At 48.6% G+C, this 27,706-nt stretch overlaps 1 protein-coding gene across 1 annotated transcript in view; it reads left to right on the forward strand.

Moving 5' to 3' along the window:
* Positions 1 to 27,706, forward strand: part of LOC144113479 (uncharacterized) — a 156,367-nt gene that overhangs the window by 106,526 nt on the left and 22,135 nt on the right. The window contains 4 exon segments of the mRNA XM_077646569.1: positions 141 to 718; positions 1,414 to 1,642; positions 3,862 to 3,963; positions 4,500 to 4,763. Coding sequence (XP_077502695.1) covers positions 141 to 718; positions 1,414 to 1,642; positions 3,862 to 3,963; positions 4,500 to 4,763 — 1,173 coding nt within the window.

The raw sequence follows: 27,706 nt of genomic DNA on the forward strand, positions 1-27,706 counted from the left end.
ACTAGAGCCATTTGCATGTTTCGAAGTGATTACTGCCATTGACGCACGTTAATGAGCGGCTCTGTGAATCTGGCGCCAGAACTTGATCTTCTTGAACTAATCCTCGGCCTTCCATTTTGCTTCTCTCAAAACACACACAGGAAATTCGCCGGCGCCTCGAAATCCAGATGCGGATAGATGAAGAAAACCGGCGAATTGAAAGCGCCGGAGTGGTGCAGGAGAGCCAGACAGTGCAGCATTTCCAGGGGGACAGCGCGGAGACAGAGAGCTCCAGCATGGCACCGCAGCAGGCCATGGCGCTGTGTGCCGAAGTGGGATCGACGCCGTTAGCGAGCAAGGCTGCGATCAGCCTCGCTACGCAGCCAGCTCCGAGCTACCAGTCGAGTGTCCAGCAGTGCCACTCCTCCAGCCAAACCGTGGCCGGTGGCCACGAGCGCAGTCCAGCTGCGAGCGACTTTGTAGACACGACGCCGACGATTACGACGCAGGCAGTGAGACCCAAGGTTTTATACAAGGCGTCTGTGGCCACCGACACAGAGGACTTTACGGACCCTTCCACGTTGTCGCCACTGTCGGACGCACAGCAAGAGATACAGGAACGTCGGCGTGTCTTCGCCGAGGCCAAGGCGCAGTCCTTGGACCAGCCTCGGCCGGCCTTCCTGCAGCGAAAGGGTGAACAGGCGGCCCCTAAGGGAACCCGCATCGGTAACCTTATCAGGTGCGCGGCACAGGCACCTCAGGGTGCAAACCGGATTTGGCGTGCGTAACTAATTCCGAACTGAGCAATTAACAACAGCCTAACCGCTCCGTCTTCCTGCTTTCAGAAAGCTAAAAAGCCTCTGCACTAACTCTGCTGTCCAAAGCAAAAAGGAATGGTGGAATAACAACGACTATGTTCATATATAGACGTTCTGTACCTTGCTATGCATATTGTCGCACAATAATGAGCTTTTGATATAACACAGCCTTCTCTTCCTGAAATATTTAGACCAGAGACCGTGAAACCCGAATAAAGTTATCCTCTCATGAAAAGGTAAAATGTTCATGCTAAATTTTCTGGGTTAATTTGCAAAAAGAAAAAAAAGTACCCTTTGCAAGTGATTGCGTGTTTGACTATAGGTCACGCCGAGCGGTAAAAGGCAGAAAAAAAAAGACAATACTGGACGCCACATTCACCGACCTTTCAGTACTTAAGCTTCGTTCGCGAATGGCCGGAATAATGCATCTGTTTGAGTGAGAGCGAACATGCACTCTAAGTGCTCAGAAAACTTGGGGCCTGTCAGGACGGGCCTGGTAGCGGTGACATGCACAACCTTCAAGGCGCTGCATGCACGGGATCAGCTAAGTACGGCATGAGGGCAGGGTGCGGGCGCTGGCATGCTGCTGAAACTGCGCTTGCGCGCCTCGTGCAAGGACCCTCTCGAAGACGTCTCTGCAAAACACGGAGCCCGAGGGCCGCCTGTACCGCAGCCACAGTCGATCCTCCCTTCACAGCGACATGTCGGACGCGTCGCCGGTGCGCAGGGGCATCGCGAGGCACGGCTCTCTGGCGGAGTTCGACCGCCCGTTCGGCTTGGAGAACAGAAAGGACGACGATGCGTCGTCGCTCGTGGGTGCCACGTCCAGCAGCTATATCTCGGAGGTACGTGCTTGGTCGCCGCTTCCTTGGACCATCGCAGCTGCGGCTTGGGTTTAGAGTGCAGCTGTTGTGAAGTACGAGATGCCCTCTTGCTCTGTATTACTGATTTCTCTTTCCATATATAGGCCAGTTACGATGAATGAAATCCTTGCTAGAAGGAGACAAAAGGGGGAGTACGCACAAAAAATAATCAGGACGGTTACCACTGCGTAACGCGAGATCAAGTAAAAATTCAGGGGCACTTAGTTGACCTAAAGTGCGATTAGGCGAAAGCCTTTAGCGCGGTGTTGCTGCTTCTGTCAGTGATGTGTGGTTAAAATGTTGATTAAGTATACAATTGTTTGTGAATCTTAAATACTGGATACACTGGAGGGCGTTTGGGAGGCATCCGTCTAGTTCGACGCCTTTCCTCAAACACTCTCCAGCATCCTTACGCTAGACATGTATGTGTGGGACTGTAAAAAAGAATGAAAAATAGTGCGTCCCTGCCCGTGCCACCTTTCTCTAGACAAGGACGTAAGGAGAACTGCTTATGTGTTGGCAGGAAGTAGCGTAGTCGTTAGCACGTTCGGCTGCGGAACGGAAAAGTGGTCGTTCGAATCCCGCCGTGTACAAGGATTTTTTTCTTATCGAGTTGACGTCATTTGATTGACAGCTATAGTGCGACAGATTTCGCGTACGGACGGACGGACGGACAACGATCAGTCATTAAAGGCTTTCGCCTTAAAAGCTGTTCGCGGCGCTGAATATCGTTTATTTGTTACTACTTATTTGCTCCATATGCTTGCACTCATGACGTCACTGTGTTTGGACCACTCAAAGTGGTGCGTGTCCGTGGTGTCTTGCACTGGCGTCACTGCATGGGAGGCAATCAGCATAGCGTGTTGCGGTGACGTCATGATTGACGCCACTGGATGGATGGTGACCAGTCATTATGCGACCTGCCAATTAGCAGCTGCTGCGCGGCCGCATCTCTGTGTCCGGACTGTGTGGGTGGTCATGCACTCGGTGTCCTTGCTTAGGTAATTGTGTAGAAGACGGGATCGATGCTAGTGTTTTAGACGTGGCGAATGTTCCTGCGGGGGGTTCCTGTCGGGGGAAGGGGGTGCAACCTGGGCAGCGACAGCCATCGGCAGGGCGCTGTACACGTGATCACGCATGAGCGGACGTTGGTGGTCTACACCATGGAATCCGCCGGGAAAAGCTCCATACGACAGCTTTCCCTGTAAAATTACTGCCTGACATGCATCCAATGGAAACTAATACCGAAAACTGGCAGCTGCAAGGACGACACTACACCTAATTTTAGTACGCCGTACTTTCTCTATGCGACATACGCATGCTTAGAGCAACTTTCCAACGAAGGTTACCGTATACTGCTCATTGGACTGCTGTTTGCACCAGGTGCACACAGAAGCTCAGAGAGCAGTAAGGCGGCGCCCGGGGATCGCTTGGTAGCGCCAGGTGCACGCAGCAGTCCAGCGAGAGTACGAGGAAAGGTCCGCGTAGTTATCGCCTACCGCCACTCCGCCTGAGAAAAGCTTGAGGAGGACGTGTGCATATACACTGCTTCCCACTGCTACGCGGCGCCAGTCCTTCAAGGCACTGAAGGACTATGATGGCACTATAACTAACTGAGCGTTGAACCTTCCTCAGCTTTGCAATTAATTAAATAGAGGTATGAAGAGACAAACTGAGTTGAAGCCAAAAGGATATTTTTATATCCTTTTGGGTATAAAAAAAACTGCCTCACCAAACTTTCACAAATGGCCGCTCACAGGCAAGAACGAAGTGATGTTTTCTCATCCATGGTTGCGAGAATCTGAGAGCGGGACGTGAGCGTTCTTAATTTGAACTGCCACAGAGACTACCGTCGCGAGGAGTCTCACTATACTCGCTTTCATCTTTTCCATATCATTCACGCCGACTGGGAGTCCTCAGGTTGGAAAATCCGCTAATAATCGTACTACAAGCTAACACTAACATGTGCCAACCTCTTTCTAGTAAGCTAGCATGTACTGCTAGCTCAACACACCGTACCAGAAAAGAGCTTCAGTCGGTTTTCTTCTCATTCTACCGCTGCGATCCTTCCCTCAATAATAAAAAAAATATAAGTTAGAATACTCATTTCTGACTTCTGCGCCATCATGATGGATTTCGAGTGAGCACAAAGCACAAAGAATGCAGCGTCCCTGTCCAGTGCTGATGATAGCTGTCCGCAGGGCAGGAAGCAGGACTACTACCTGAGCCTGGAGGAGTTGGTGCAACAGCGAAAGCAAGAGCAGATGCGCACGCAGGGACTCGAGCTTGTTCGCCTCATACGGGTGAGTTTGACACTTTTTACAAAAGCTTGCTCTCCTCGAAGAACCGTCGTAGCATGTAGCCGCGCCTCACATGAGATTCCTCAAATTTCATAACAGCTGTAATGAGCATTGGGAGCGAAATCACTCAATTTGCAAAGTCCAGTAGGTGACTAAAAAGCTTTAGTGTGCTGTCGCTTTGATTTCTTCAGATTTTACTTAAAGTACCTCTCCTTGCTTCCCATGTAGATTATAGAACGCGCCTTCGAATATAAGAAGAAACAGAAGCAAGGAAAGGCAGGGAGGTTAAGCAGGCAATGCCCGGTTGGCAGCACTCTGCACGTGGAGAGAAGGATGAAGAGAGGGAAAGGAGTATAATGAGAGAGAGCAAATGTTGGGTCCATGCAGTTCGAATTTCTTAATGAGAAGTAACCATGTCGTCCTCCTTGGACGCCCACAGCCTGTTTCCAGAGTGGCGCTCAACTCTGCGGCTCTATAATTATTTGAAGAGCTTTCCGATAAGTGTCATAAAGCTTCTCTACGTGTCGCGATTGCTGCAGGAAGCCGAGCAGCGGGGCTTCACTGCCGACGATCTGCAGGTGGCGATGAACCACTGTGGTAACGACAACCCCATCAACTGGCTGCGAGACAACTGGCAGAACATGACGGAGACAGTGGTGACGCTGGCCACAAACTACGGCCACGACCGACGCGAGAACAACATCGGCATCGTGTCCGCCAGTGAGGCCCAGAACGCGCTGCGCCGCCAGAAGGGCAACATCTGGGCCGCCGTTACGGAGTGCGTCGAGAACCGCCAAAGAATGGTACGCGCGCTGGGCGTCCCTCTCGCGTTGCCTTTTCCTCTTCGCACTGGCGCCGAGATGCCGTGAACACCAACACTATATCGTTGCGTTGTTCTCAGCGACCACGGCAGCTGGAAACCTTGGGGGGGGGGGGCGTTATTCTAATTCACGCACCTTGACTAACTTCAAAGTTGGTGGAAAACTGAGTTTGGGAGAGAGACAGAAAGTAAACTTTATTGTTCCAATTGAGAGGTTTGGTTGCGTGCCCGGAGACTGCCGATGTCTTCCAGGCTGAGCGTGGTTGGCGCCCTAGTCCAAGGCACCACTGTCCCTGGCCATCCGGCATGCGTGGCTCACTAGGTCCCTTTGGACCTTAAGCTGGCTGCTGGTTAGCGGAACGACGCGGAGGCTGAGCATAAAATTAAAATGCCGGAAAGGAAAAGGAGCGCGGTCAGTTCGCATTTAGGCGCAAATTCGCGAGTTCCTTGAGCGTGAGGTACTGGAAGGAACCTTTCGGGCTTTCGTATTGTTCTTGCCGAGAGGAAGAGCTGCCTGAGCAGCGTGCATTATACAGTGTACGGTGGTCAGGCGGCATTGTGTTCCCCGCCTTTTGCGCAGCGCTTAAATCGCCAGAATTGCAAATGTGGTGAATTTGCATTCGCATGGCTAGTTTCTGCCGAGTCGGTGGTGGTTTTTCACAATTAAAAAGAAAATGTAACAGCGAAGACAACAGCGAAATCGCTCCACGCCTATTAGAGCCATATCTCTAGGCAGGCGGAAAATTCCGGTACGGAGGTTTTGTGTCTTGCTTCAGTGGAAATTAATGTTTACTTCACGTGCGTTAGGTCATCCGTGGCCATTAGAGGTTTGGGAACATGCAGCTTCATGAATCGGTTCACCTAGAAATCAAAGACTAACGCGATATGAAGGTTACCGTTTCGTCTAATAGTGAGTGGCCTAGGAAGAATTGCGCTTGCTATTCTGCATAACGTTAACCATAAAGCGAGTTTGGATAGACCTCGTGGCCTTTCGACAACTTCGTCTGACTGAGCTGTTTTTGTCCTTTTTTTTTTACGGTGCACGTTTAGGGAAATGGAGACGGCAAGTAGCCTTCCCGAAGAACAGGAGCTGTTTGCTTGCTCGGCATTTCTCGAGAATTAAACTCTCTGGATCAACAGAATGTCGGTCTGCCCGAGAGAGGCCTACAGGGCCGTATTCAACTTGTGCGCGCTGTATACGATGCCATGAGCACGAACAGTTGCAACATCTGTCGCACCCAACGGGCGCGGGCGTAACGTGTATTTTGTGAGCGGCGAATTCCCGTAATTGAACTCTTAACTGAGCTGCAGAAAGGGGGTCGCACAAGTCATAGAACGGCCTACGGCATTTGCAAAGCTGATGTACCAGCCTTCTAGCTCGCCCCAGGTGGTGCCGCGGAATTGACTCGCACGACTGGGGAAGCAGGCCGCTTGTCTTTTACTCTTCATGGCTCCACATATTTTCGTTTTTTAATTTACATCCTTCCACCTTCTCTCGCGCATTCCGTTATTCCCCGTGGCTTGAAATATCCCTGCAGCGGGGTCGATTCAGAGTGATACGCAGCACGAGATCAGAGGAGTGCTGTCTACACCTGAGATGCTTGGCTCCTGCCGCGTTACGGTGGCAACTGTTGCCATTGTGCTGGGGCACGCTGGTCGGCTGCCGTTACTAATCAAGAAGTGGAATTGAATCTCCCGATCACAAAAGACTAGTTTCCATTGCCAACTTCTATGAAGAGGGCGCACTGAAGCAAGGTTTCATTTCTTCAGAAATAGGAACCCAGGACAACTTTTATATAACATACGGTAAGAAAATAAGGCACCGCGAGATGGAATTTATCAAAGAATGCGCTTGCCTACTCTTTCTTTGCAATAACTTGCAAAATTTCGGGCTTTGTAAAGCGATGAAAAAAAAAGTTGGAGTCATTAACTTGTAAATCCAGGTAGGGATTAACGAATACCCAGTTTCCAATTCTGTAAAACACAAAACTGAACGCTTCGATATACCTTCTTACGCTGCGTTTGCCGTCAGCTTTTATTCGACTATCAGCAGCATCAGTGACGTTGAGTCTTTGAAGTGCTAAAGGAGGGATCGAGTGCGGGTACGCAGCCATTGTCCCCGGAAGATGCCTGAAAGAGGCGCAATTTGTTCGATAGGAAGGCAAAAGCGGCCACTGCGAAAAAAGTCCACGCTGTCTTCGCTGGAGCGCCGTGTGCAGGAATACGGAGCACGGAACTTAAACAGTGAGCGCAACATCCACTTTCGGCGCCTGATTTTAATTCTAAACGCTCATAGGGCATATTCATCAGTAGGATAGCTCAATGATCGACAGAAGCGAATAACCGAATGAGCAGGCCGCGGGTGCCAAGAAAACAAAGAAAAACAGAAGAAAGCAAAATGCAAGCAAACAGAAAATGAGCAAACAGAAACAAAGCAAATGAGCTGTAAAGTAAACTGACGGGTAAACAAGCAATTAAAAAAAACGAAAGAGCAAACAAAGCAGCAAACACACGAATGCAAGTATATACAGAGCATAAAAACAAATGATTAACAGCAACACACATACAGATCACACAAAGAGACAATTTGGCACAAGCATGGAAACATAAACAGCAGACAGACAAACATGCACTTACCAACAAGCCATGAAGCGTAGACGCAAACACGCAGTTAAGCAAAACATCCACTTGTTTGTTGAGTCGGAGGTAAACTTTAGGCGACGACATTGTATGTAGAGTTGGATTCCAGCATTGCTACAGACCAGCTTGAAAGGAGAAGCCAAATTGTCGGGCTGTTTGCAGTGTGCTGCTGTTGTGTACACCGCTTGTGACATTGTCTGGCAAGTTAGGTTAAAAGTTTAGTACAGATCAGATTGAAATGAGAAACCACATTGCCGGGCTGTCCACCTTGTGCTGTTTTTGGCACACCGCTTGTGACATTTAACAACAACAAAAAAAACTAGTAGATGCAGTGGACATATCTTACACAAGGGTGCTGTTGCTAGTTTCGTAATTTCTCGTTCTACTGGTTCTGACACTTGTAGCATTTACTAATGAATCAGTTGTTGCTCTCTTTTTTTCTTTCGTGTGGGAAGGAATTCATATTGAATACGCATTTTATCACTGGTGGGCGAGGAAAAAAAATAGCGTTAAAGAAGAACATGACCGCGTTCGTTGGATCCATTAAGGACTGCACTGTGATCCGACGAACGCAACAGATGCACGCTGCACAGTTCCTCTCGTCACAGTTTTTTAACCTGGATCTTCCTTTGTTCCATGAGTACAGCGCGACGAATGGGACATAGATGAAAGGAACATGCAGGGACACAGCACAGCGCGGTGATGAGTTCCTGCCGGTTCCTTACTTCTATGTCCCGTTCGTCGCGCAGTAGTGACGGGATACCGTCGCCAACTCGCCCAACGACTTACTTTGTCGATCTGCATGTGAAAAGCGGTGAATAGAAACTTGTTTGCAGCTGCAACAGACATGTTAAATGTATTTAGGCGTTTGAAAGACACGTGAAGCCTGACATACCTCTTTGATATCCTCTCATGAGCGCATTTGAGTTTGGAAACAACTTATATTTGTCGGCGATGCGCATAAATTTGTTTCTCCTTTCATTTTTCGCTTCGGCTACTCCCTTGAAGTGACCGAGCTGTATTCATCAAATTTGCATGCATACCTGTAAAAGGTGTCCCTGGTTTGGTATCTTGTGACATCGTCTGAATCGCATACTGGAGAGACGATGGTAGAGAGAGGGCAGGTAGATGGGTTTCTTGGAAACAAAATGTGAACAAGGGAGGGGAATGCCTCAGGGCGATTGCCAGCGTTTCGACAAGAGGACTTGCCTTCGTTTGGACGAGACTTCATGGAGAGGCGACATTTGAAAGCCATCTAGACTCCCTTGGATGGGACTCGCGGGCATAAAGGCTCGTCTGTGGAAGGCAAATCCAACGGAACACAATATTCAAAGCGTACAAACATTCGTTGTTCGTACAGTAAAATATGTGAGGGCGTGCAGACAGCATGCAGCCTAATAAGGTTTGGCGCATGCGTTGCCATTAAACAGTGTTTTGTTCCCTGATGACAAAATAGTTGGTAGGCTTCCAAACTTCTACACAGACGTTTCTAGCTTTCTTAACTTTTGAAGCTACTGCACTTCAGACGCTGCTGTTTAGTGTTTTTAGACACTAGTAAGAACCACAACCTTTTCTTTGTCCGTACGAGGCACAGGTGGTCCAGTTGCTGATAATTATCGTATAATGTTAACACTGCTCGCAGTTTATCAACACTAACAGATCACTATCACTACTAAGAAAAACTACCCCGGAAGTATTCAGAGCTTCTAGGATACTATATAAAGACGTGATCACGGTGCGCAGGTTTAAGACACCTCTTGGACACGTAAATCAGATCGCACCTGTAACAGTAGCAACTGGTTCTTTTGACACTTCTCTTGGCAGGCACTGAGGTTATAATGCTTGATCTTGAATTCGGTCATTTAAAGACAGAAACAAACATCATTCAATGAAGCACTTCCTCAGGACAACGCATACCGTTCGGAAACCATGTTTTCTCGTAACACAAAGCGACGCCAACAAGAGGGTACGCTGAGGCATTTTACATCGACCGAAAACGTCAGATGAAACATCTTCAAAGTGGCGGAAATCTGTATTCGCGCTGGTAGATACGGCGACGATAAATAACAGATGCAAGCGATATTTGTGTAACTAAGTTTATTTAGACGCAACATTTTTATCTGAAGTCGACAACTGTCACTCGACTGCAGGACCTTCTCAGAAGAAACCCCCATAGAAACTTGTCAGAAAACAATTGCCTTGGCCAAGGAAAAAGCCCCTGCGTTGTTTTTTTTAGCCTTCCTTCTGTTCTATATAAACTTTTTCATTGTTACGACATGTGTCTTACAGCAAGACTTGGTGAAACGACTAACGTTAAGATAGCGCGATGAATTAGGGCCTTTAATAGTTTATTGAACTCCGAACGCCCAGAAAATGGTTCTTACTTCTTTTTTGAAGCGTTCTCAAAATTTATTGGCTTAAAATTAACCCCGGATTGTAATATTAAAAAAAGAACTGGGCCACTAAAACGATCTCATTCTAATCCTATTCCTTTCCGCCATTCGTCATTAGCTGAGATTCGCGCATGCCTTTTTTTATCGCCGACAAGAGCCAGTAGCCTTGGATCCATGATAAAAAAAAAGAATAAAATCGAATGGGATAGATTTTTATTATTTTCCGGTCGATTTAAGGTTTTTAGATATGGAACTAGTCTTGCTTTTGCAAGAGTCCGTGGCCTCCAAGTTAGCTGTAGCGGAATGAAAAAAAAGGTGTGCGTATAGGATAGCCACACTGTCCAGGGTCCGCATATTATAACAATACCTCTTCTTTCAATTCAGTTTTATCTTAATTGTGCAACATGCTGACTGCCAGACCCCGACAATAGCATGGGTTTGATGTCGCTTGAGGAAGTGACAGAAGGGCTAAAGCACCGCAGTGAAATAGAATTGCAACAGGCGTGAGAAATGACGAAGGTTGCAACTGAAAAATCTGTCGGCATTTCATCCATATCGCAGCCAAGAAAAGAAATGACCTATTTGTATGCGGTGCGGAGTACGACCATATGAAAAGTGTTTGTCAGTTAGTTTTTAATTGTGTGCGCTTACTTTCACTTTTATGAATGCAAAGTTTTTATGAAGTAGTGATAACACATGCAGCGCTTTTCCTCCTTTAACCCTGTTTTACAGCGGCAGCTGTTAAGCGCTCGTTCCTGAGTTTCCCGTCGATGTAGTGGAGCTAGTACTCTGTAAGAATTGGTGCTCTGTCTGATCGAGTATACCCTCTACTGTGCTATTTCTAGCAGCAGTTTACTCCGCCCAAATTGCCTAAGCAGTGAAACGCCTCCTTCGGCATAGAGTACAACTGCCAGTGCACTCGCTCTATGACCACAAGGATTAGGAGGATGTTCATTTTCTTCGGTTGTGCAATGCAGGGAAGCTCTGTAGTCACCTACGACCCGTATCTCACGCAAACTATGTTCGTCCCTTATTCCGCTGAACGTAAATAAAGAGCTCTCTTTTCGAGCGGCAGGAAATAAATGATATGCCTGAGCAAAGGTTCTGAATAAGTGTCATTCATCGAAGGCACGTACTTCCGTTCACATGCGTATGAGAAGCGACTGTCTTATTAGTGCCGCAATTTATCCGCAACGTAGCTCTATAATTAAGTGAATATATTTTATACCTTCCGGAGCCGCCATACACATTTTTGTACATCTGTTTCAAAACAGCGACCTTCCGAGAAAAAAACGCTTATCAGAAACGCGCGATGCTTCTTCTCAAGGAAAACACTTTTAGATACCGTAAATCTTCCCGATTCGCCGCGAAGCATCAGTCTAAATATTTCATATTGCAGTGCTACCTCAGTGTTAATTCTCGACGGGCGCTCAAGTGAAGCTACTCATCATTTTTACTGCAAACAATTATGCAACAGGACTCCGATTATCCCATTCACGAAAGGAAAGTCTTCAACGTACTGTGCACCGTAAAATTGCCTCCGAGTGAAGATTTTCTGTCGCGTGCAGCTGTTGCCAGGGGTGGCTCATCGTTTACTGAGCTATTCTAACGCGGCAGCGATCTTCAAATCTGAATAAAAGAAGTTCGCGAAATATACGCAGGAAGCCGCTACGGGACTCAAAATGAAGCATATATATATAAGAACGAAGCGAACAGTCACCGAAGCCAAGGTGCATAGGGGAATGTTTTTTTTTAATTTGTAGTGCCAATCAATGGGAGAATGATACTTGAATTAATCTATCGCTTAAAGAAAATTATAAAGCAGCATAAAAAACAATCATACCGCCGGTGGGATCCGAATCCATGACCTCCGAATATCACGTCTGGTGCTCTGCTGCTTTATAAGTAATTTTCCTTAAGAGACAGATTAATAGAAGTATAATTCTCTCATTTATTGCCACTACAAATTAAAAAAAAGTTTAGAAACATTCCTTTGTGCAATTTGGTTTCGGTGACTGTTGTCTTCACACACACACACACACACACACACACACACACACACACACACACACACACACACACACACACACACACACACACACACACACACACACACACACACACACACACACACACACACACACACACACACACACACACACACACACACACACACACACACACACACACACACACACACACACACACACACACACACACACACACACACACACACACACACACACACACACACACACACACACACACACACACACACACACACACACACACACACACACACACACACACACACACACACACACACACACACACACACACACACACACACACACACACACACACACACACACACACACACACACACACACACACACACACACACACACACACACACACACACACACACACACACACACACACACACACACACACACACACACACACACACACACACACACACACACACACACACACACACACACACACACACACACACACACACACACACACACACACACACACACACACACACACACACACACACACACACACACACACACACACACACACACACACACACACACACACACACACACACACACACACACACACACACACACACACACACACACACACACACACACACACACACACACACACACACACACACACACACACACACACACACACACACACACACACACACACACACACACACACACACACACACACACACACACACACACACACACACACACACACACACACACACACACACACACACACACACACACACACACACACACACACACACACACACACACACACACACACACACACACACACACACACACACACACACACACACACACACACACACACACACACACACACACACACACACACACACACACACACACACACACACACACACACACGCACGCACGCACGCACGCACGCACGCACGCACGCACGCACGCATATATATATATATATATATATATATATATATATATATATATATATATATATATATATATATATATATATATTCTGCGAATAGGAATAGGATTGGAATGGCATCATTAGAGTGCCCCGGGTCTTTTCTTATTAGTACAATCCGGGGTTAATTTTAAGCCAATCAATTCTGAGAATGCTACAAAAAAGAAGTAAGCACTATTTTCTGGGCGTTTCGAGTTCAATAAACTATTAAACGCCCTAATTCATCGCGCTATCTTAACGGTAGCTATTTCACCAAGTCTTGCTTTAAGACACGTCTTAACAATGGAGAAGATTATATAGAACACAAGGAAGGCTGGAAACAAGGCAGGTGCCTTTTTCTTGGATAAGGAAATTGTTTTCTGACTAGTTTCTATGGGGGTTTCTTTTGAGAAGGTCCCACAGTCGAGTGGCAGTTGTCGACTGCAGATAAAAAAGGTGGGTCTAAATAAACTTAATGACAAGTATCGCTTCCATTCTGTTAATTAGCGTCGCCGTATCTATCAGCGCGAAGACAGATTTCCGCCACTTTGAAGATGTTTCATCTGACGTTTTCGGTTGATGTAAAAGGCCGCAGCGTACCCTCTTGTTGGCGTCGCTTTGTGTTACGAGAAAACATGGTTTGCGAACGTATGTGCGTTGTCCTGAGGGAGTGCTTCATTTAATGTTCTTTGTTTCTGTCTTTAAATGACCCAATTCAAGCTCACGCTCTATAACCTCAGTGCCTGCCAAGAGAAGCGCCAAAAGAACCAGTTGCTATTGTTACAGGTGCGATCTGATTTACGTGTCCAAAAGGTGTCTTAAACCTGCGCACCGTGATCACGACTTTATATAGTATCCTAGAAACGCTGAATACTTCCGGGGTAGTTTTTCTTAGTAGTGATAGTGATCTGTTAGTCCTGATAAAGTGCAAGTAGTGTTAACGTTTTACGATAATTATCAGCAACTGCACCACATGTGCCTCGTACGGACAAACAAAAACTTATGCTTCTTACTAGTATCTAAAAACATTAAACAGTAGCGCCTGAAGTGCAGCAGCTTCAAGAGCTAAAGAAGTTAGAAACGTCTGTGTAGAAGTTTTGGAGCCTACCAATTATTTTGTCATCAGGGAACAAAACACTGCTTAATGGCAATGCATGCACCAAACATTATTAGGCTGCATGTTGCCTGCACGACCTCACATATTTTACTGTACGAACAACGAATGTTTGTACGCTTTGAATATTGTGTTCCGTTGGATTTGCCTTCCACAGACGAGCCTTTATGCCCGCGAGTCCCATCCAAGGGAGTCTAGATGGCTTTCAAATGTCGCCTCTCCATGACGTCTCGTCCAAACGAAGGCAAGTCCTCTTGTCGAAACGTCGGCAATCGCCCTGAGGCTTCCCCTCCCTTGTTCACATTTTGTTTCCAAGAAACCCATCTACCTGCCCTCTCTCTACCATCGTCTCTCCAGTATGCGATTCAGACGATGTCACAAGATACCAAACCAGGGACACCTTTTACAGGTATGCATGCAAATTTGATGAATACAGCTCGGTCACTTCAAGAGAGTAGCCGAAGCGAAAAATGAAAGGAGAAAGAAATTTATGCGCATCGCCGACAAATATAAGTTGTTTCCAAACTCAAATGCGCTCATGAGAGGATATCAAAGAGATGTCAGGCTTCACGTGTCTTTCAAACGCCTAAATACATTTAACATGTCTGTTGCAGCTGCAAACAAGTTTCTATTCAGCGCTTTTCACATGCAGATCGACAAAGTAAGTCGTTGGGCGAGTTGGCGACGGTATAACGTCACTACAGCGCGACGAACGGGACATAGAAGTAAGCAACCCGCAGGAACTCAACACCGCGCTGTGCTGTGTCCCTGCATGTTCCTTTCATCTATGTCCCATTCGTCGCGCTGTACTCATGCAACAAAGGAAGATCCAGGTTAAAAAACTGTGAGGAGAGGAACCGTGCAGCGTGCATCTGTTGCGTTCGTCGGATCACAGTGCAGTCCTTAATGGATCCAACGAACGCGGTCATGTTCTTCTTTAACGCTATTTTTTTTTCCTCGCCCACCAGTGATAAAATGCGTATTCAATATGAATCCCTTCCCACACGAAAGAAAAAAAGAGAACAACAACTGATTCATTAGTAAATGCTACAAGTGTCAGAACCAGTAGAACGAGAAATTACGAAACTAGCAACAGCACCCTTGTGTAAGATATGTCCACTGCATCTACTAGTTTTTTTTGTTGTTAAATGTCACAAGCGGTGTGCCAAAAACAGCACAAGGTGGACAGCCCGACCATGTGGTTTCTCATTTCAATCTGATCTGTACTAAACTTTTAACCTAACTTGCCAGACAATGTCACAAGCGGTGTACACAACAGCAGCACACTGCAAACAGCCCGACAATTTGGCTTCTCCTTTCAAGCTGGTCGGTAGCAATGCTGGAATCCAACTCTACATACAATTTCGTCGCCTAAAGTTTACCTCCGACTCAATAAAACAAGTGGATGTTTTGCTTAACTGCGTGTTTGCGTCTACGCTTCATGGCTTGTTGGTAAGTGCATGTTTGTCTGTCTACTGTTTATGTTTCCATGCTTGTGCCAAATTGTCTGTTTGTGTGATGTGTATGTGTGTTGCTGTTAATCATTTGTTTTTATGCTCTGTATATACTTGCATTCGTGTGTTTGCTGCTTTGTTTGCTCTTTCGTTTTTTTTAATTGCTTGTTTACCCGTCAGTTTACTTTACAGCTCATTTGCTTTGTTTCTGTTTGCTTGCATTTTGCTTTCTTCTGTTTTTCTTTGTTTTCTTGGCACCCGCGGCCTGCTCATTCGGTTATTCGCTTCTGTCGATCATTGAGCTATCCTACTGATGAATATGCCCTATGAGCGTTTAGAATTAAAATCAGGCGCCGAAAGTGGATGTTGCGCTCACTGTTTAAGTTCCGTGCTCCGTATTCCTGCACACGGCGCTCCAGCGAAGACAGCGTGGACTTTTTTCGCAGTGGCCGCTTTTGCCTTCCTATCGAGCAAATTGCGCCTCTTTCAGGCATCTTCCGGGGACAATGGCTGCGTACCCGCACTCGATCCCTCATTGCGCACCGCTACTTCTCTGGTTCAAAGCATTCCACATTGCCTCCTTTACCACTCCAATGACTCAACGTCACTGATGCTGCTGATAGTCGAATAAAAGCTGACGGCAAACGCAGCGTAAGAAGGTATATCGAAGCGTTCAGTTTTTGTGTTTTACAGAATTGGAAACTTGGTATTCGTTAATCTCTACCTGGATTTACAAGTTAATGACTCCAACTTTTTTTTTTCATCGCTTTACAAAGCCCGAAATTTTGCTAGTTATTGCAAAGAAAGAGTAGGCAAGCGCATTCTTTGATAAATTCCATCTAGCGATGCCTTATTTTCTTACCGTATGTTATATAAAATTTGCCCTGGGTTCCTATTTCTAAAGAAATGAAACCTTGCTTCAGTGCGCCCTCTTCATAGAAGTTGGCAATGGAAACTAGTCTTTTGTGATCGCGAGATTCAATTCCACTTCTTGATTAGTAACGGCAGCCGACCAGCGTGGCCCAGCACAATGGCAACAGTTGCCACCGTAACGCGGCAGGAGCCAAGCATCTCAGGTGTAGACAGCACTCCTCTGATCTCGTGCTGCGTATCACTCTGAATCGACCCCGCTGCAGGGATATTTCAAGCCACGGGGAATAAGGGAATGCGCGAGAGAAGGTGGAAGGATGTAAATTAAAAAACGAAAATATGTGGAGCCATGAAGAGTAAAAGACAAGCGGCCTGCTTTCCCAGTCGTGCGAGTCAATTCCGCGGCACCACCTGGGGCGAGCTAGAAGGCTGGGTACATCAGCTTTGCAAATGCCGTAGGCCGTTCTATGACTTCTGCGACCCCCTTTCTGCAGCTCAGTTAAGAGTTCAATTACGAGAATTCGCCGCTCACAAAATACACGGTACGCCCGCGCCCGTTGGGTGCGACAGAAGGTGCAACTGTTCGTGCTCATGGCATCGTATACAGCGCGCACAAGCTTAATACGGCCCTGTAGGCCTCTCTCTGGCAGACCGACATTCTGTTGGTCCAGAGAGTTTAATTCTCGAGAAATGCCGAGCAAGCAAACAGCTCCTGTTCGTCGGGAAGGCTACTTGCCGTCTCCATTTCCCTAAACGTGCACCGTAAAAAAAAAAGACAAAAACAGCTCAGTCAGACCAAGTTGTCGAAAGGCCACGAGGTCTATCCAAACTCGTTTTATGGTTAACGTTATGCAGAGTAGCAAGCGCATTTCTTCCTAGGCCGCTCACTATTAGACGAAACGGTAACCTTCATATCGCGTTAGTCTGAATTCGTGGTGAACCGATCCATGAAGCTGAATGTTTCCAAACCTCTGATGGCCACGGATGACGGAACGCACGTGAAGTAAACATTAATTTCCACTCATGCAAGACACAAAACCTCCATACCGGAATTTTCCGCCTGCCTAGAGATATGGGTCGAATTGTGTGTGTGTGTGTGTGTGGGGGGGGAGAGTATGGCAAAGGCGGAGGAATGCAGCACGGTCCGTCTGCGGCTGCTGCTGCGAACTGCGCCGCCCGATTAAGGGCTCGTCTTGACTCTTCAGCGGCGGTTTGGCGAGCAGCGCTAATCGAAGCACGATGATATGGGGAAAACTAAAAAGAGCGCTCTAAATCTCTACATATACATACTTGTGGCTCTCAAATTGTTATCAACATGTCATGAAATAAAAATACCTCAACAATTGTCGCTGAATTTCGCGTTACACAGGGGTAACCATCCTATTAGCTTTTTTTTTTCCTTTACAAACTCTGTGCGCACCAAATAAAGCACTCAGTCGAAGACTTTCTCTCCTTTCGTAGGCATGCGTTTTTTAGCGCTACGAATGGTCATTCTGTGCACACCAGTCTCGGTTCCTAAGCAAGAAGGCTAAGAACAACAGGAACAACAGAGCGGGTTAACGATTTAAGAAATTCAGTCGGTGGCCGTGCTCGCTCAATTTAATTCATTTTTTTTAACCTGCGACTGCGTTAAACGGTGCCACAGTACTCTCTCTCTCTTGCCTTCGTTTTTTTGTGATTGGCCTCTTTTTTATGCGCTGCCCCGTAGCCTGAAGCAATAAACAGTAGGCGTTAAACGCCGCTATCGTTTTTAGCTTTTTTTTTTCGGTGCACAATGTTCAACGAACGTTCATGCGCTGGTTGCCGCCTTTATCTCAGATCACAAACCAGCCATGCAACATGGAGCCCTTCACTGCAGTTTGAACTTTGAGATATGTCTCAGTATGAGAATTCTCCAACTTGCCAGATTTTCATTTGCGTCTTGACAATTTTCTGAGTAGCATACTCTCTCTGAGGGAACTATAGGGTAGGCCGGGCTGTGTGTACTGTTGTTAAAACATGAAAATGATCGTGCTTATTGGCTGGGCCACATTCATCATTCATGCCATGGAGCTTCGCTGTCCCACGCCCACTTTAGGAACTATAGTTTTTCGTCGCTATAAACACTGCACTTCCATTTGCCAATCATGTTACTGCAATCAACTCGATATGGGCTTGCTCACACGACAACAATTTAATAACAGATTTAAGCAGTTATTTATAAAGCTCACCTGGAGTGCAGAATTGTGGACCAGTCATTGTTTTGACAGCTTGCTCGTTCTGTCGCCTTTCTGAACTGCTGTAATGCGTGCTTCAATTTCTTTACTCCAGATTGTATACGCTGATGTGTGGCTGGAAAAAAAAAAACATCTTGGGACTATGCCGAAATAGTCGGGCCTTTCTAGGACCGGCAGTATGCGTTTCAACGGCTTCAATTGTTGTTGCTTGACCGCAGCCGTGGCCTAGTCGTTTGTGCGTCCGCCTCGCTTGCGGGAGGTGCGGGGCTAGATCCTCAGTTCCATCGGGTACCCACCAATGAAACAATGGGTACAAGCTTTCCCCTGTCTGGTGCTCGGATTCTTTAGGTCGAAATGCTTGGGAACTGGGTCTCGGACCCCACCTTCAGTAGAAGAAAAAACCTTGTGCCATGGCGCTCTTTGGCCACAGGCGCCCTTGCGCCATAAAAATTCATCATCGTCGTAATTTTGCTTGAGAGATACGTCAACAAGCCGACGACCCTTACATACCAAAATGTCACGTTCAAACAAGCCCCGGCCATGCGTTTAAATAAAAGCTGCCACTGGCAGGAATTAAGAAAAACAATTGCGTTCATTTTTTTTTGTATTGTAGGTGGTGCCTGGTTCATCTATACGCCTAGCTTCATCGTGACACTGATGCAGTGACACTGCGTTGCCTCAGTTGATTTCTGTCGCTTGCGTCAACAGCACTGAAACGCTTGATGCACAGTGCTCGGCCTGGGGACGTGAAGCTGCTGTGGCCGCTGATAGCTATGCCGGCCTGGACATCATAGTGGTTGCACGAGCTGGGCCAAACGGCCAAACCTATTCAGTCCCTACTGAAAAATGTATATAGGTTTGAATGGGTCAGCAAATAGGATTATGCACATTTGGTTTGACTATATAGTATGGACGTGCCAAAGCGGCTCAGTGTATGAGGGACGCCGTAGTGTATGAGGGACGCCGTAGTGACACTTTGCAAAAGCGAGCAGTGAGAGCAATAGGCAATTTAGATCTTTCGGAGGACACTGCACCTCATTTTAAAAGTAATAAAATAATGCCCATTCACAAACTCCATAAACACAAACTGGCCCTGGAAATTTCGCGTCTTCACCAAACAGATATAACATTTCAAACTAAATATCATGCCCAACCTGGTCCTTATTATCTACGACAAAACTTAATACCAAGGCCCCGTTCGTGTACAACATACGGTGATCAAAAACTAAGTTATTTGATTCCGGATTTCCTCAATGCGCATCCTGAATTAGCTGAGATACTGTTTACTGCCACCAAGGTGCAACGACTGAGAAGAACACTTAGAGACATTTTCTTAAATGAAAACTAAATACCATGCTGTGCTGATAATTTCGTTCGCCTTCACTCCGGATCTTTACCTTGTGGGTTTCTCAGTAGGCACAGGCCACTACCCACCGCGGGTTCGAGCTTCGCGCGAGCCAAGGGCCCCGATCAGCCGTCACCACACGCACCCTAGGGCACCGCTGCGGCGGCGTTCAACCTCTGAAGAGAGGAGAGCGGCTCGCCGCAAGAAACAGGCCTCCAAGTTCACAAAGGAGACGTTTATTGACGCCGTCCTCCAGCGGTACATACACACACTCAACAGTCACCCCGTCCCGGGGCGCGCTCAGAGCAAGGCTCCGGTGCGCGCTCGGGGCAACAAGAGAAATGCGCGCCGCTAGCACGCCGCTGCAGGAGATAGTCCCCGCGGCAGTGCTGTGATCTCTCTCGTGTCGGCCGATGGGCCGTTTGCGAGAGAGAGTGGGCAGTCAACGCAAGGTGCGCCTGTCAGAGGTCGTTGGACCCCTGGACAGGCTCGAGCCGCGGCGGATCAAGGACCCACGCTGGCGAGCTCGAGTATGAACTGGTCCGAACGGCAGAGGCCGGCCCGGACGAACAGTAACGTACGCACCTTACGCTGTCTCGGAGGGGTCTCCCTCTCTCTGGGCCCCGCTCGGAAGGTCGCGCGACCACCCCAAACGGGTCCCGAATTCCCGCCAAAAGTCACCAATGGCAAAGGCCCTTGGGAAGCCGGGGGCGGAGCTGCGGCCGAATGACAGCGATTAGCCACCAGCCGTCTCTCCGCCGCCCGAGGCGGGAGAAAGGGAAAGAGGGCGACGCGGGATGCCGCGCAGACGCCACGGCGGGAATCTAGCAGGCTTCCCACATCCTCCTCTCCTTAAATGCCCTCCTACCCATCGGCGAAAGCATGCGGCAAAAAAAAATAAAAAACAAAAAATTAATCCACATAAAACTACCACACTTCAGTTCCAGCCATAAACTCAAAAAACAAACAAACAAGAACAGAAAACAAACAACACTTGCATACGTTCCAAGGAGACAAAACTAACTACACTGTACACTGCACACAAGGCCAGCTGACAGGTGGCCTGCAGCCTCATAATGTTCGGTGGCGCGGCCCATTGGGCCTGTCGGCGGCCTACTCACGCCTTTGCTGCCTTCAGGGTCCCGGTGGACGATTTATTGACGGTGGTCCCATGTCCTCCACAAGGTCGTCAGTTGAGCATGAGGAGGTCGACGACGCTCGACGATGCCGAAGAGGACCCGCACGGGAAAGGGTGCTGTCCTTCCTGCCCCCTTCTCGGCGTTGCCTTTGATCTTGGGAACACGCACATCATCCCAGGCATGCACCGGCACAGAAGTGGACATTGATTAGTCACAACGACCCGCTTGTCGGAATCGTTCCGAGGCGCCGTGGCAGGGGTCAAAGGACACACTCTTCAGACGCACTTTTCACGCTCCCCATAGCCACACAAAAACCATGCCACGAGACACTCGCTCCTTAACGAGCAAACCACTCCCCAGCCGGAAGGGGAGACTTTCGCCGACCCCTCCGCGAACCAGCCGGTCCCGTGTTCGCAAGGAAGGCCGCACCGGTGGGGTCAGAACATAAATGAAAACCAAGGCGCGCTGTACAAAAGAAGGCCATCTCTGCGCTACAAGAAAAGTGCAATCGCGAGTAGGCTGAACTTTACATATGTACAAGTCTGGTTTAAAAAAACTGAACGCCAACGCAAACGTATATTACATATGTACAGATCTCGGAACGTTAGAAGAAACAACGAATAAACTGGAAACAAAAACATGCTACAGACTGACTAAAACAAACAAACGACTAAATAACTGCACAAGGCTGGAACTGAGCATGCGGTAAACAAAAAAAGAAAGAAACCGCCGTGCTTCACCTGGGGTAGGGCCCGACGAGAAAGCTCGCCAGCTATCTGAGGCTGCGTGCCTTCGGCTGCGGAAGAGTCCGCCATCCGGCATCAATCACATCGGTGACCGTCGCCTCAGACTGTACCGGTGCTCGGTACGAGTGCGTTCCGCAGCACCAGTTGTGCCTTTGCGCTTGCTTGTGATACCAATGGGTACCGACGCAAACTCGTCAGACCGTGACGCATAGGCCTTCAGGTCTGCGATGTGGGCACGGCTGGTTTTCCCCGTAATGGGATCCTCCAGCAGGTACGCGAGCGGCGACCAGACTCTGACCACTCGGTACGGACCAAGCCACTTAGGAGCGAGCGAGGCTGAGAACCCCTTGCTCGCATCACTAAGAACGTGGTTGCGCTTCAGGACAAGATCACCCGCCTGAAAAGTCAGGCTGCGGTGCTTGCGGTCATACTGAGCCTTCTGCTGGGCTCTGGCTGCCGCCAAACTCTGCCTTGCTCTGTTGAGAGCCCGACCAAGCCGGTCCCGAAGCGTCGACGCATAAGCAGAGAAGTCTGCCCGCGTCTTCTCATCCCCGAGCTGGCTCTGCACGACGTTTGACATCGGATTCGCCAGCTCCCTCCCGAAATTGAGGAAGGCGGTAGAGAAACCAGTTGAGCGATTCTCAGCCGTTCGAATGGCGAACGCAAATTCGCTCAAATGGTCTGCCCAGTCCTTTTGACACCCGGCAAAGGCCGCCAGCATTGGCTTGAGCGTTCGGTTGATTCGCTCGGTCAAGTTGGACTGGGGATGGTAGGGTGAAGTGGTGTAGTGCTCGATTCCGAGGGAACGGCACGTGTTACCGAACACCCAAGCGGTGAAATAGGACGCATTGTCCGTGATCAGTCTTTCCGGAAAGCCGAACCGACAGAACACTTCCTGGAGTTTATCCAGCACTGCTCGTGCTGACACTTTCCGAAGCGGGTACAACTCGACCCATTTGGAAAAATGGTCAGCTACTACCATCAGGTGAATGAACCCCTGCTTACTCCTGGGGAAAGGCCCCATCAGATCGCAGGTGGCCATCTGCCACGGACGCACACTGTCTATTGGTTTCATCATTCCGGGCGGCTTGCCGCCCCTTGACTTCACCGCTTGACAGACATGGCAGGAACGGCAATAGCGGAAAATGTCACGCTTCATGCCGGGCCACGTCACCGATTGACTCAGTTTTGCAAAAACTTTGGAGCCACTCAGGTGACCGGCCAGTGGTTCGTCATGAGAAAATCGCAACAGTGCGCCTCTCAGACTTTTGGGGATAACCACCTTGAACGGGTCAATGGACTCATCATCGGTGGCTATGTATTTCAGCACGAGCCCGTCATGGCCCAGCAAATATGAATCCCCCGGGGCTCGCCGCGACACACGCTGGCTTTCACCCCCTGCGCCCGCTACAATACAAGTAGCGTCCCGGCGCTCCGTCTCCCTGAGACCGTCGCTCATCTCGCGACACATGGGGTCATTTTGCTGGGCTTTCAGCAGCTCTTTCCGGCTGAAAACGATTCCTGTTACCCCAGAGGGGGCCTGGTCTCGTCCCCCTTCAGGTTTGCAGAAAAATTTCCGCTCGCGACAGCGTCTCCGAGGCGCTCACGCGGAGCTTTGCCTCTCGCCCGCTTTGCGAAGCGCTGCTTGCCTGGTTAGCGGAATGGGTTAGCCCGTTTGCGGGCTCCCCCTCCTTGCCGCCCGGCGGCTCGTCCGCTTTTTCGCCCGCTCCGCCTGCCGGCGTCAAGGCGCCGCTGGCGAGTGGGGCACGGGATAGCGCGTCAGCTACCACGTTCGTGCTCCCCTTTCGATACTGCACCGAAAAGTCGTAATGCTGTATCAGGAGAGCCCAGCGCGCCAGCCGACCCGCAGGCTCGCGGAGCCGCATCAGCCAAATGAGCGCACTGTGGTCTGTCTGCACCACGAATTGCGTTCCGTCAAGGTAGACGTCGAATTTACGCAGTGCAAACACGATGGCGAGTCACTCCTTCTCGGTCACGGAATAATTCCTCTCCGAGGGCAGAAAGGAGCGGCTGGCAAAGGCCAGCGGCTGCAGCACGCCATCGAAATCCTGTAGGAGAACTGCTCCTAAACCCAGATCGCTCGCGTCAGTCTGGACTACGAACTGTCTGGTCAGGTCGGGTAGCCTGAGCTTCACTGTCTCGGCAATGGCACTAGACAGGAGGCGAAAGGATCGCTCTTGCTCAAGCCCCCATTGCCACGCGGCAGTCTTTCCCAAGAGCTCGGTCAAGGGTGCCTGCACGCGGGCACAGGACGGGATGAACGACCGATAGAAATTGGCCATTCCCAGAAAACGGCGGAGGCCGCGTACGTCCTTGGGCACGGGAAACTCGAGTATGGCTCGGAGTTTGTCCGCATCGGGTTCAATGGAGCCCTCGCCCAGCGTGAACCCTAGCAACTGAACTCGGGTCCGCGCTATTTGGGCAGCGACTGCGCTCCGACCTCAGAGGAGGCTTGGGCGGGCTGCACGAACGCAGGAGGCAAGGCGCCCAGTTCGATGAGCGGCGCGGTTTCCACAGGGAGCCGGGCCAGCGCCTCACCGTTCCCAGAGCAGAATTGACTGCTCGCGGGGCACGGCTGCTGCTGTGCAGGACGGCCGGTTGCGGCAGCGTCGCACGCACCGCCTTCGCACTGGGTGCAAAGCACGCACAGCGGAGGCATGTGATTGACGGGTGCACCGCAGGGTGCTCCCGATACAGCTCCAATGGGAGCTGCGTGATCGACGTTGGGGGTTGTAGCGCCGTATGCCCCAATGGGGGCCGCGGCCAACCACGGTGTTTGGCTATTCGAAGGAACAGCCGCCAACGGATCAAAGGACGCTTCGACTCCTAAGGGAGCCGACACGTAGCTGCCGAGTGCCCCGATGGGGGTGGCAGACATGGTGCTCAAGCGTGATCGTCAAGGCGACCTGCTCGGCAAATGTGCTATCAAAGGCTAAGAGCCAGTGACTTAGCACGTTGGGCGCCAGTTGTGGGTTTCTCAGTAGGCACAGGCCACTACCCACCGCGGGTTCGAGCTTCGCGCGAGCCAAGGGCCCCGATCAGCCGTCACCACACGCACCCTGGGGCACCGCTGCGGCGGCGTTCAACCTCTGAAGAGAGGAGAGCGGCTCGCCGCAAGAAACAGGCCTCCAAGTTCACAAAGGAGACGTTTATTGACGCCGTCCTCCAGCGGTACATACACACACTCAACAGTCACCCCTAGCAGGCTTCCCACAACCTTCACTGTGATGACTGTTTTTCATAACACCACGCCACTGATCCAACTTATTGTTTCTTATGTACCTGTATTTTTGTGTTTTTCATGCCCTTTCATATCATGCAGTATTGATGTTTCTTTTGCTTTGTAATTATTGTGCTTATGTTATGTTGATTCCGCCGCAGCCAAGGGGGGCGCGGCCCCGTCAGGCATGTTCTATTGCCTTTTGTCGCGTCCCCCAAGGCATTTCTGTAACGGAATGTCTTCAATAAAGAAAGAAAGAAAGAAAAGGATGGCTCAGGATAATTTCGACCTCCTGGGGTTCTTAACGAGCTCTAACAATCACAGTACACGGACCTTTCACATTTTTCCTCCATTGAAGTGCTACCGTAGCGGGCGGGTTCGAACCCACGACTTGCATGCACTGTGTGATGTAAGTGCACGGTAATTAACCACGGGTAATCGAAGTTGTACGGAGCCCTCCACTAAGGAGTCTCTCAAAGGCTGAATCGCTTTGGAAGCTTCATCTTATAATGTTAAACAAAATGTGCCGTAATCCTATTTGTCGACCTATTCAAACCTTTACACATTTTTCAATAGGAGTGTGCACAGGCGTAGAAAGATTGGCTTGATGCTGTGAGTACATTCTTGAAAGCAGCGCGAAGGATGGGACGAGAGAGCAACGGACACGACGGGCGCTGACTATTAACTGGCGGTTTCAGTTCAGAAAGCTCGGAAACGTGCTTTCAGAAGTATACGGCCAGTTGTAATTCATGTGCACGGCCAGTTTCGTAGAGTCGTGTGATATTGGGGTTAGCGTCTCAGCTATACTGCCCCCAAGCACATCTAATGAGGCGGCACACATTCTTCTGTTCTTTGAAATGTCGTTTACGTGACAATGAATCAACTCAGCAAACATTTTTCCTGCACCTGAAAAGTACACAGACGGGCAGCCTTAGGCATTGTGCTGCGCTTCGTAGAGGGCATGCGTAGCTTCACCCAGTGACCACGAGTCTTTATTATACGGGCTGTTGTGATGAAATTGGAAACGGCAATGGAATAGTAACACGCTAACGTCACTTTTCAGCAGGAGGACTGTGAGCATATTCCCGTCGGCAGCATGCAGCAGCAGCAACGGCGAAAAGCCATCGTGTAAAGAAAAAAAAAAGATTTGCTTCCTATAGCGAAAAATAAAATTAATTCCGCGCTGTTAGGAATACTGGCTGGCGCTACAGCGCACAGATTGAAATATCGATTATTATGAAACCGCGCACACATCGAGAATGGACGCGCACTATTTTCTTCATTTTTGTCTGTTAGATGCTTAACGAACCAATGACATGTAAAAAAATTTAATGCGCAGGTCGACCGTGTTGGGGCTCACACTTTGCCTACGTTCAGTCTGTAGAGTACCGCTGACGCAAATGATTCGCCGCTGAGTTTCGGGAAAAGCAGCGAATGTTCTGGCAGGCGCTGTGCTAGGAATTGCCCGCAAAAACTTAGCAATTCAAGGGCCCGCAACCGCGCAGGTGACCGCAGCAGGCAGGAAAACAGCAGCGGTCTATAATATAAGCGCGATGAGGCAGAGATTTCTTCGTCGGACTTGAAAAAAACGCTGGCATTGAAATATTCAGTGAAATGCAATTTATTTATTTATTTATTTTACATTACAGTTATTTTACATTCTGCGCCAGACGGAGCTCGGTGGAGGCGGCATTCCGTTAATTAAAGTTTAAAACAAATAAAGAAAACGGATCTGGTGCTGTTGGTTCACCTTATCTTCTTATTGAATTATTTTTATTGTAGGTTTTCGAGACCGGCACCAATCCTTGGATATACTTCCGCAGTCAACTATGCCGTATCGCGTACAAAAGAGGAAGTGGGATATTGGTATGGTGTATAGGATTCTAGGCTTCAAAGGTGCGACCGGGCTTTGAGGGACGCGGTAGTGGAGGCTCCGGAAAAATTTTGACCATCTGAGGTTCTTAACCTCAGAAAGCACGCCGGTGTTTTTTTTTTTTTTGCATTTCTCGTCCGAAATGCGGCCACCAAGGCCGTAATTTGATCCACGACCTTGGGTTAAGCAGCCCAGCTTAACACGAGGTTATGTATGTACAGAAAGGGCCATATACAGAATATTTTCAAAGCACGCAGCTTGGGATTGCGCTGCACTAGCTTGACAGAAAACAACGCAGCTAAAAGGGCGGCAAAGATAGACACCGCATCAACAGCGGAAACCAGTCTGGCAGGCAGTCTCTTTCATCATAATTGTCCCTGAGTTGAAGCATCATTCAAATGAGATATCTTCTGGCTGAAACAAGAGGCTCAGCTTTGCGGTCCAGCATGCGCATTTTCCTATGAAGTCCAGTGAGGAAAAACATGTCATATGGTTCGTTATCACGTTGAGTAGCCGCAAGGCAACGAACACTGCTGGAATTTAAAACAAAATATTTCTTTAGCTTCCTTTGCAACGCACCCGAAAACAAAATCGCATTCTTGCAGTTCATAAAACAGTATTTAATGGTTTCGGTACATTGCGCAGACGGCAGCTAACAGAAGATGCAAAAATGTTTTTCGTATGGAGCCACGTGCTAACATGTAGAGCTTAGGAGTGTAATTTACGGAAAAACGTTTTGGTGCAAGGAAGGATCGGCACACTTGCGTTAACCTATCATGACTCTTGACGCCAAAGTACACATACCGATACAATAGCGGCGGAAAGAGCATCGTTGTCAAATTCCTGTGCAGACACTTACGCAAAACAGAAAATAAGTACTCGTTATGAAATC

Source organism: Amblyomma americanum, chromosome 1 (assembly GCF_052857255.1).
Source record: "Amblyomma americanum isolate KBUSLIRL-KWMA chromosome 1, ASM5285725v1, whole genome shotgun sequence".
Taxonomy (NCBI): Eukaryota; Metazoa; Arthropoda; class Arachnida; order Ixodida; family Ixodidae; genus Amblyomma; species Amblyomma americanum.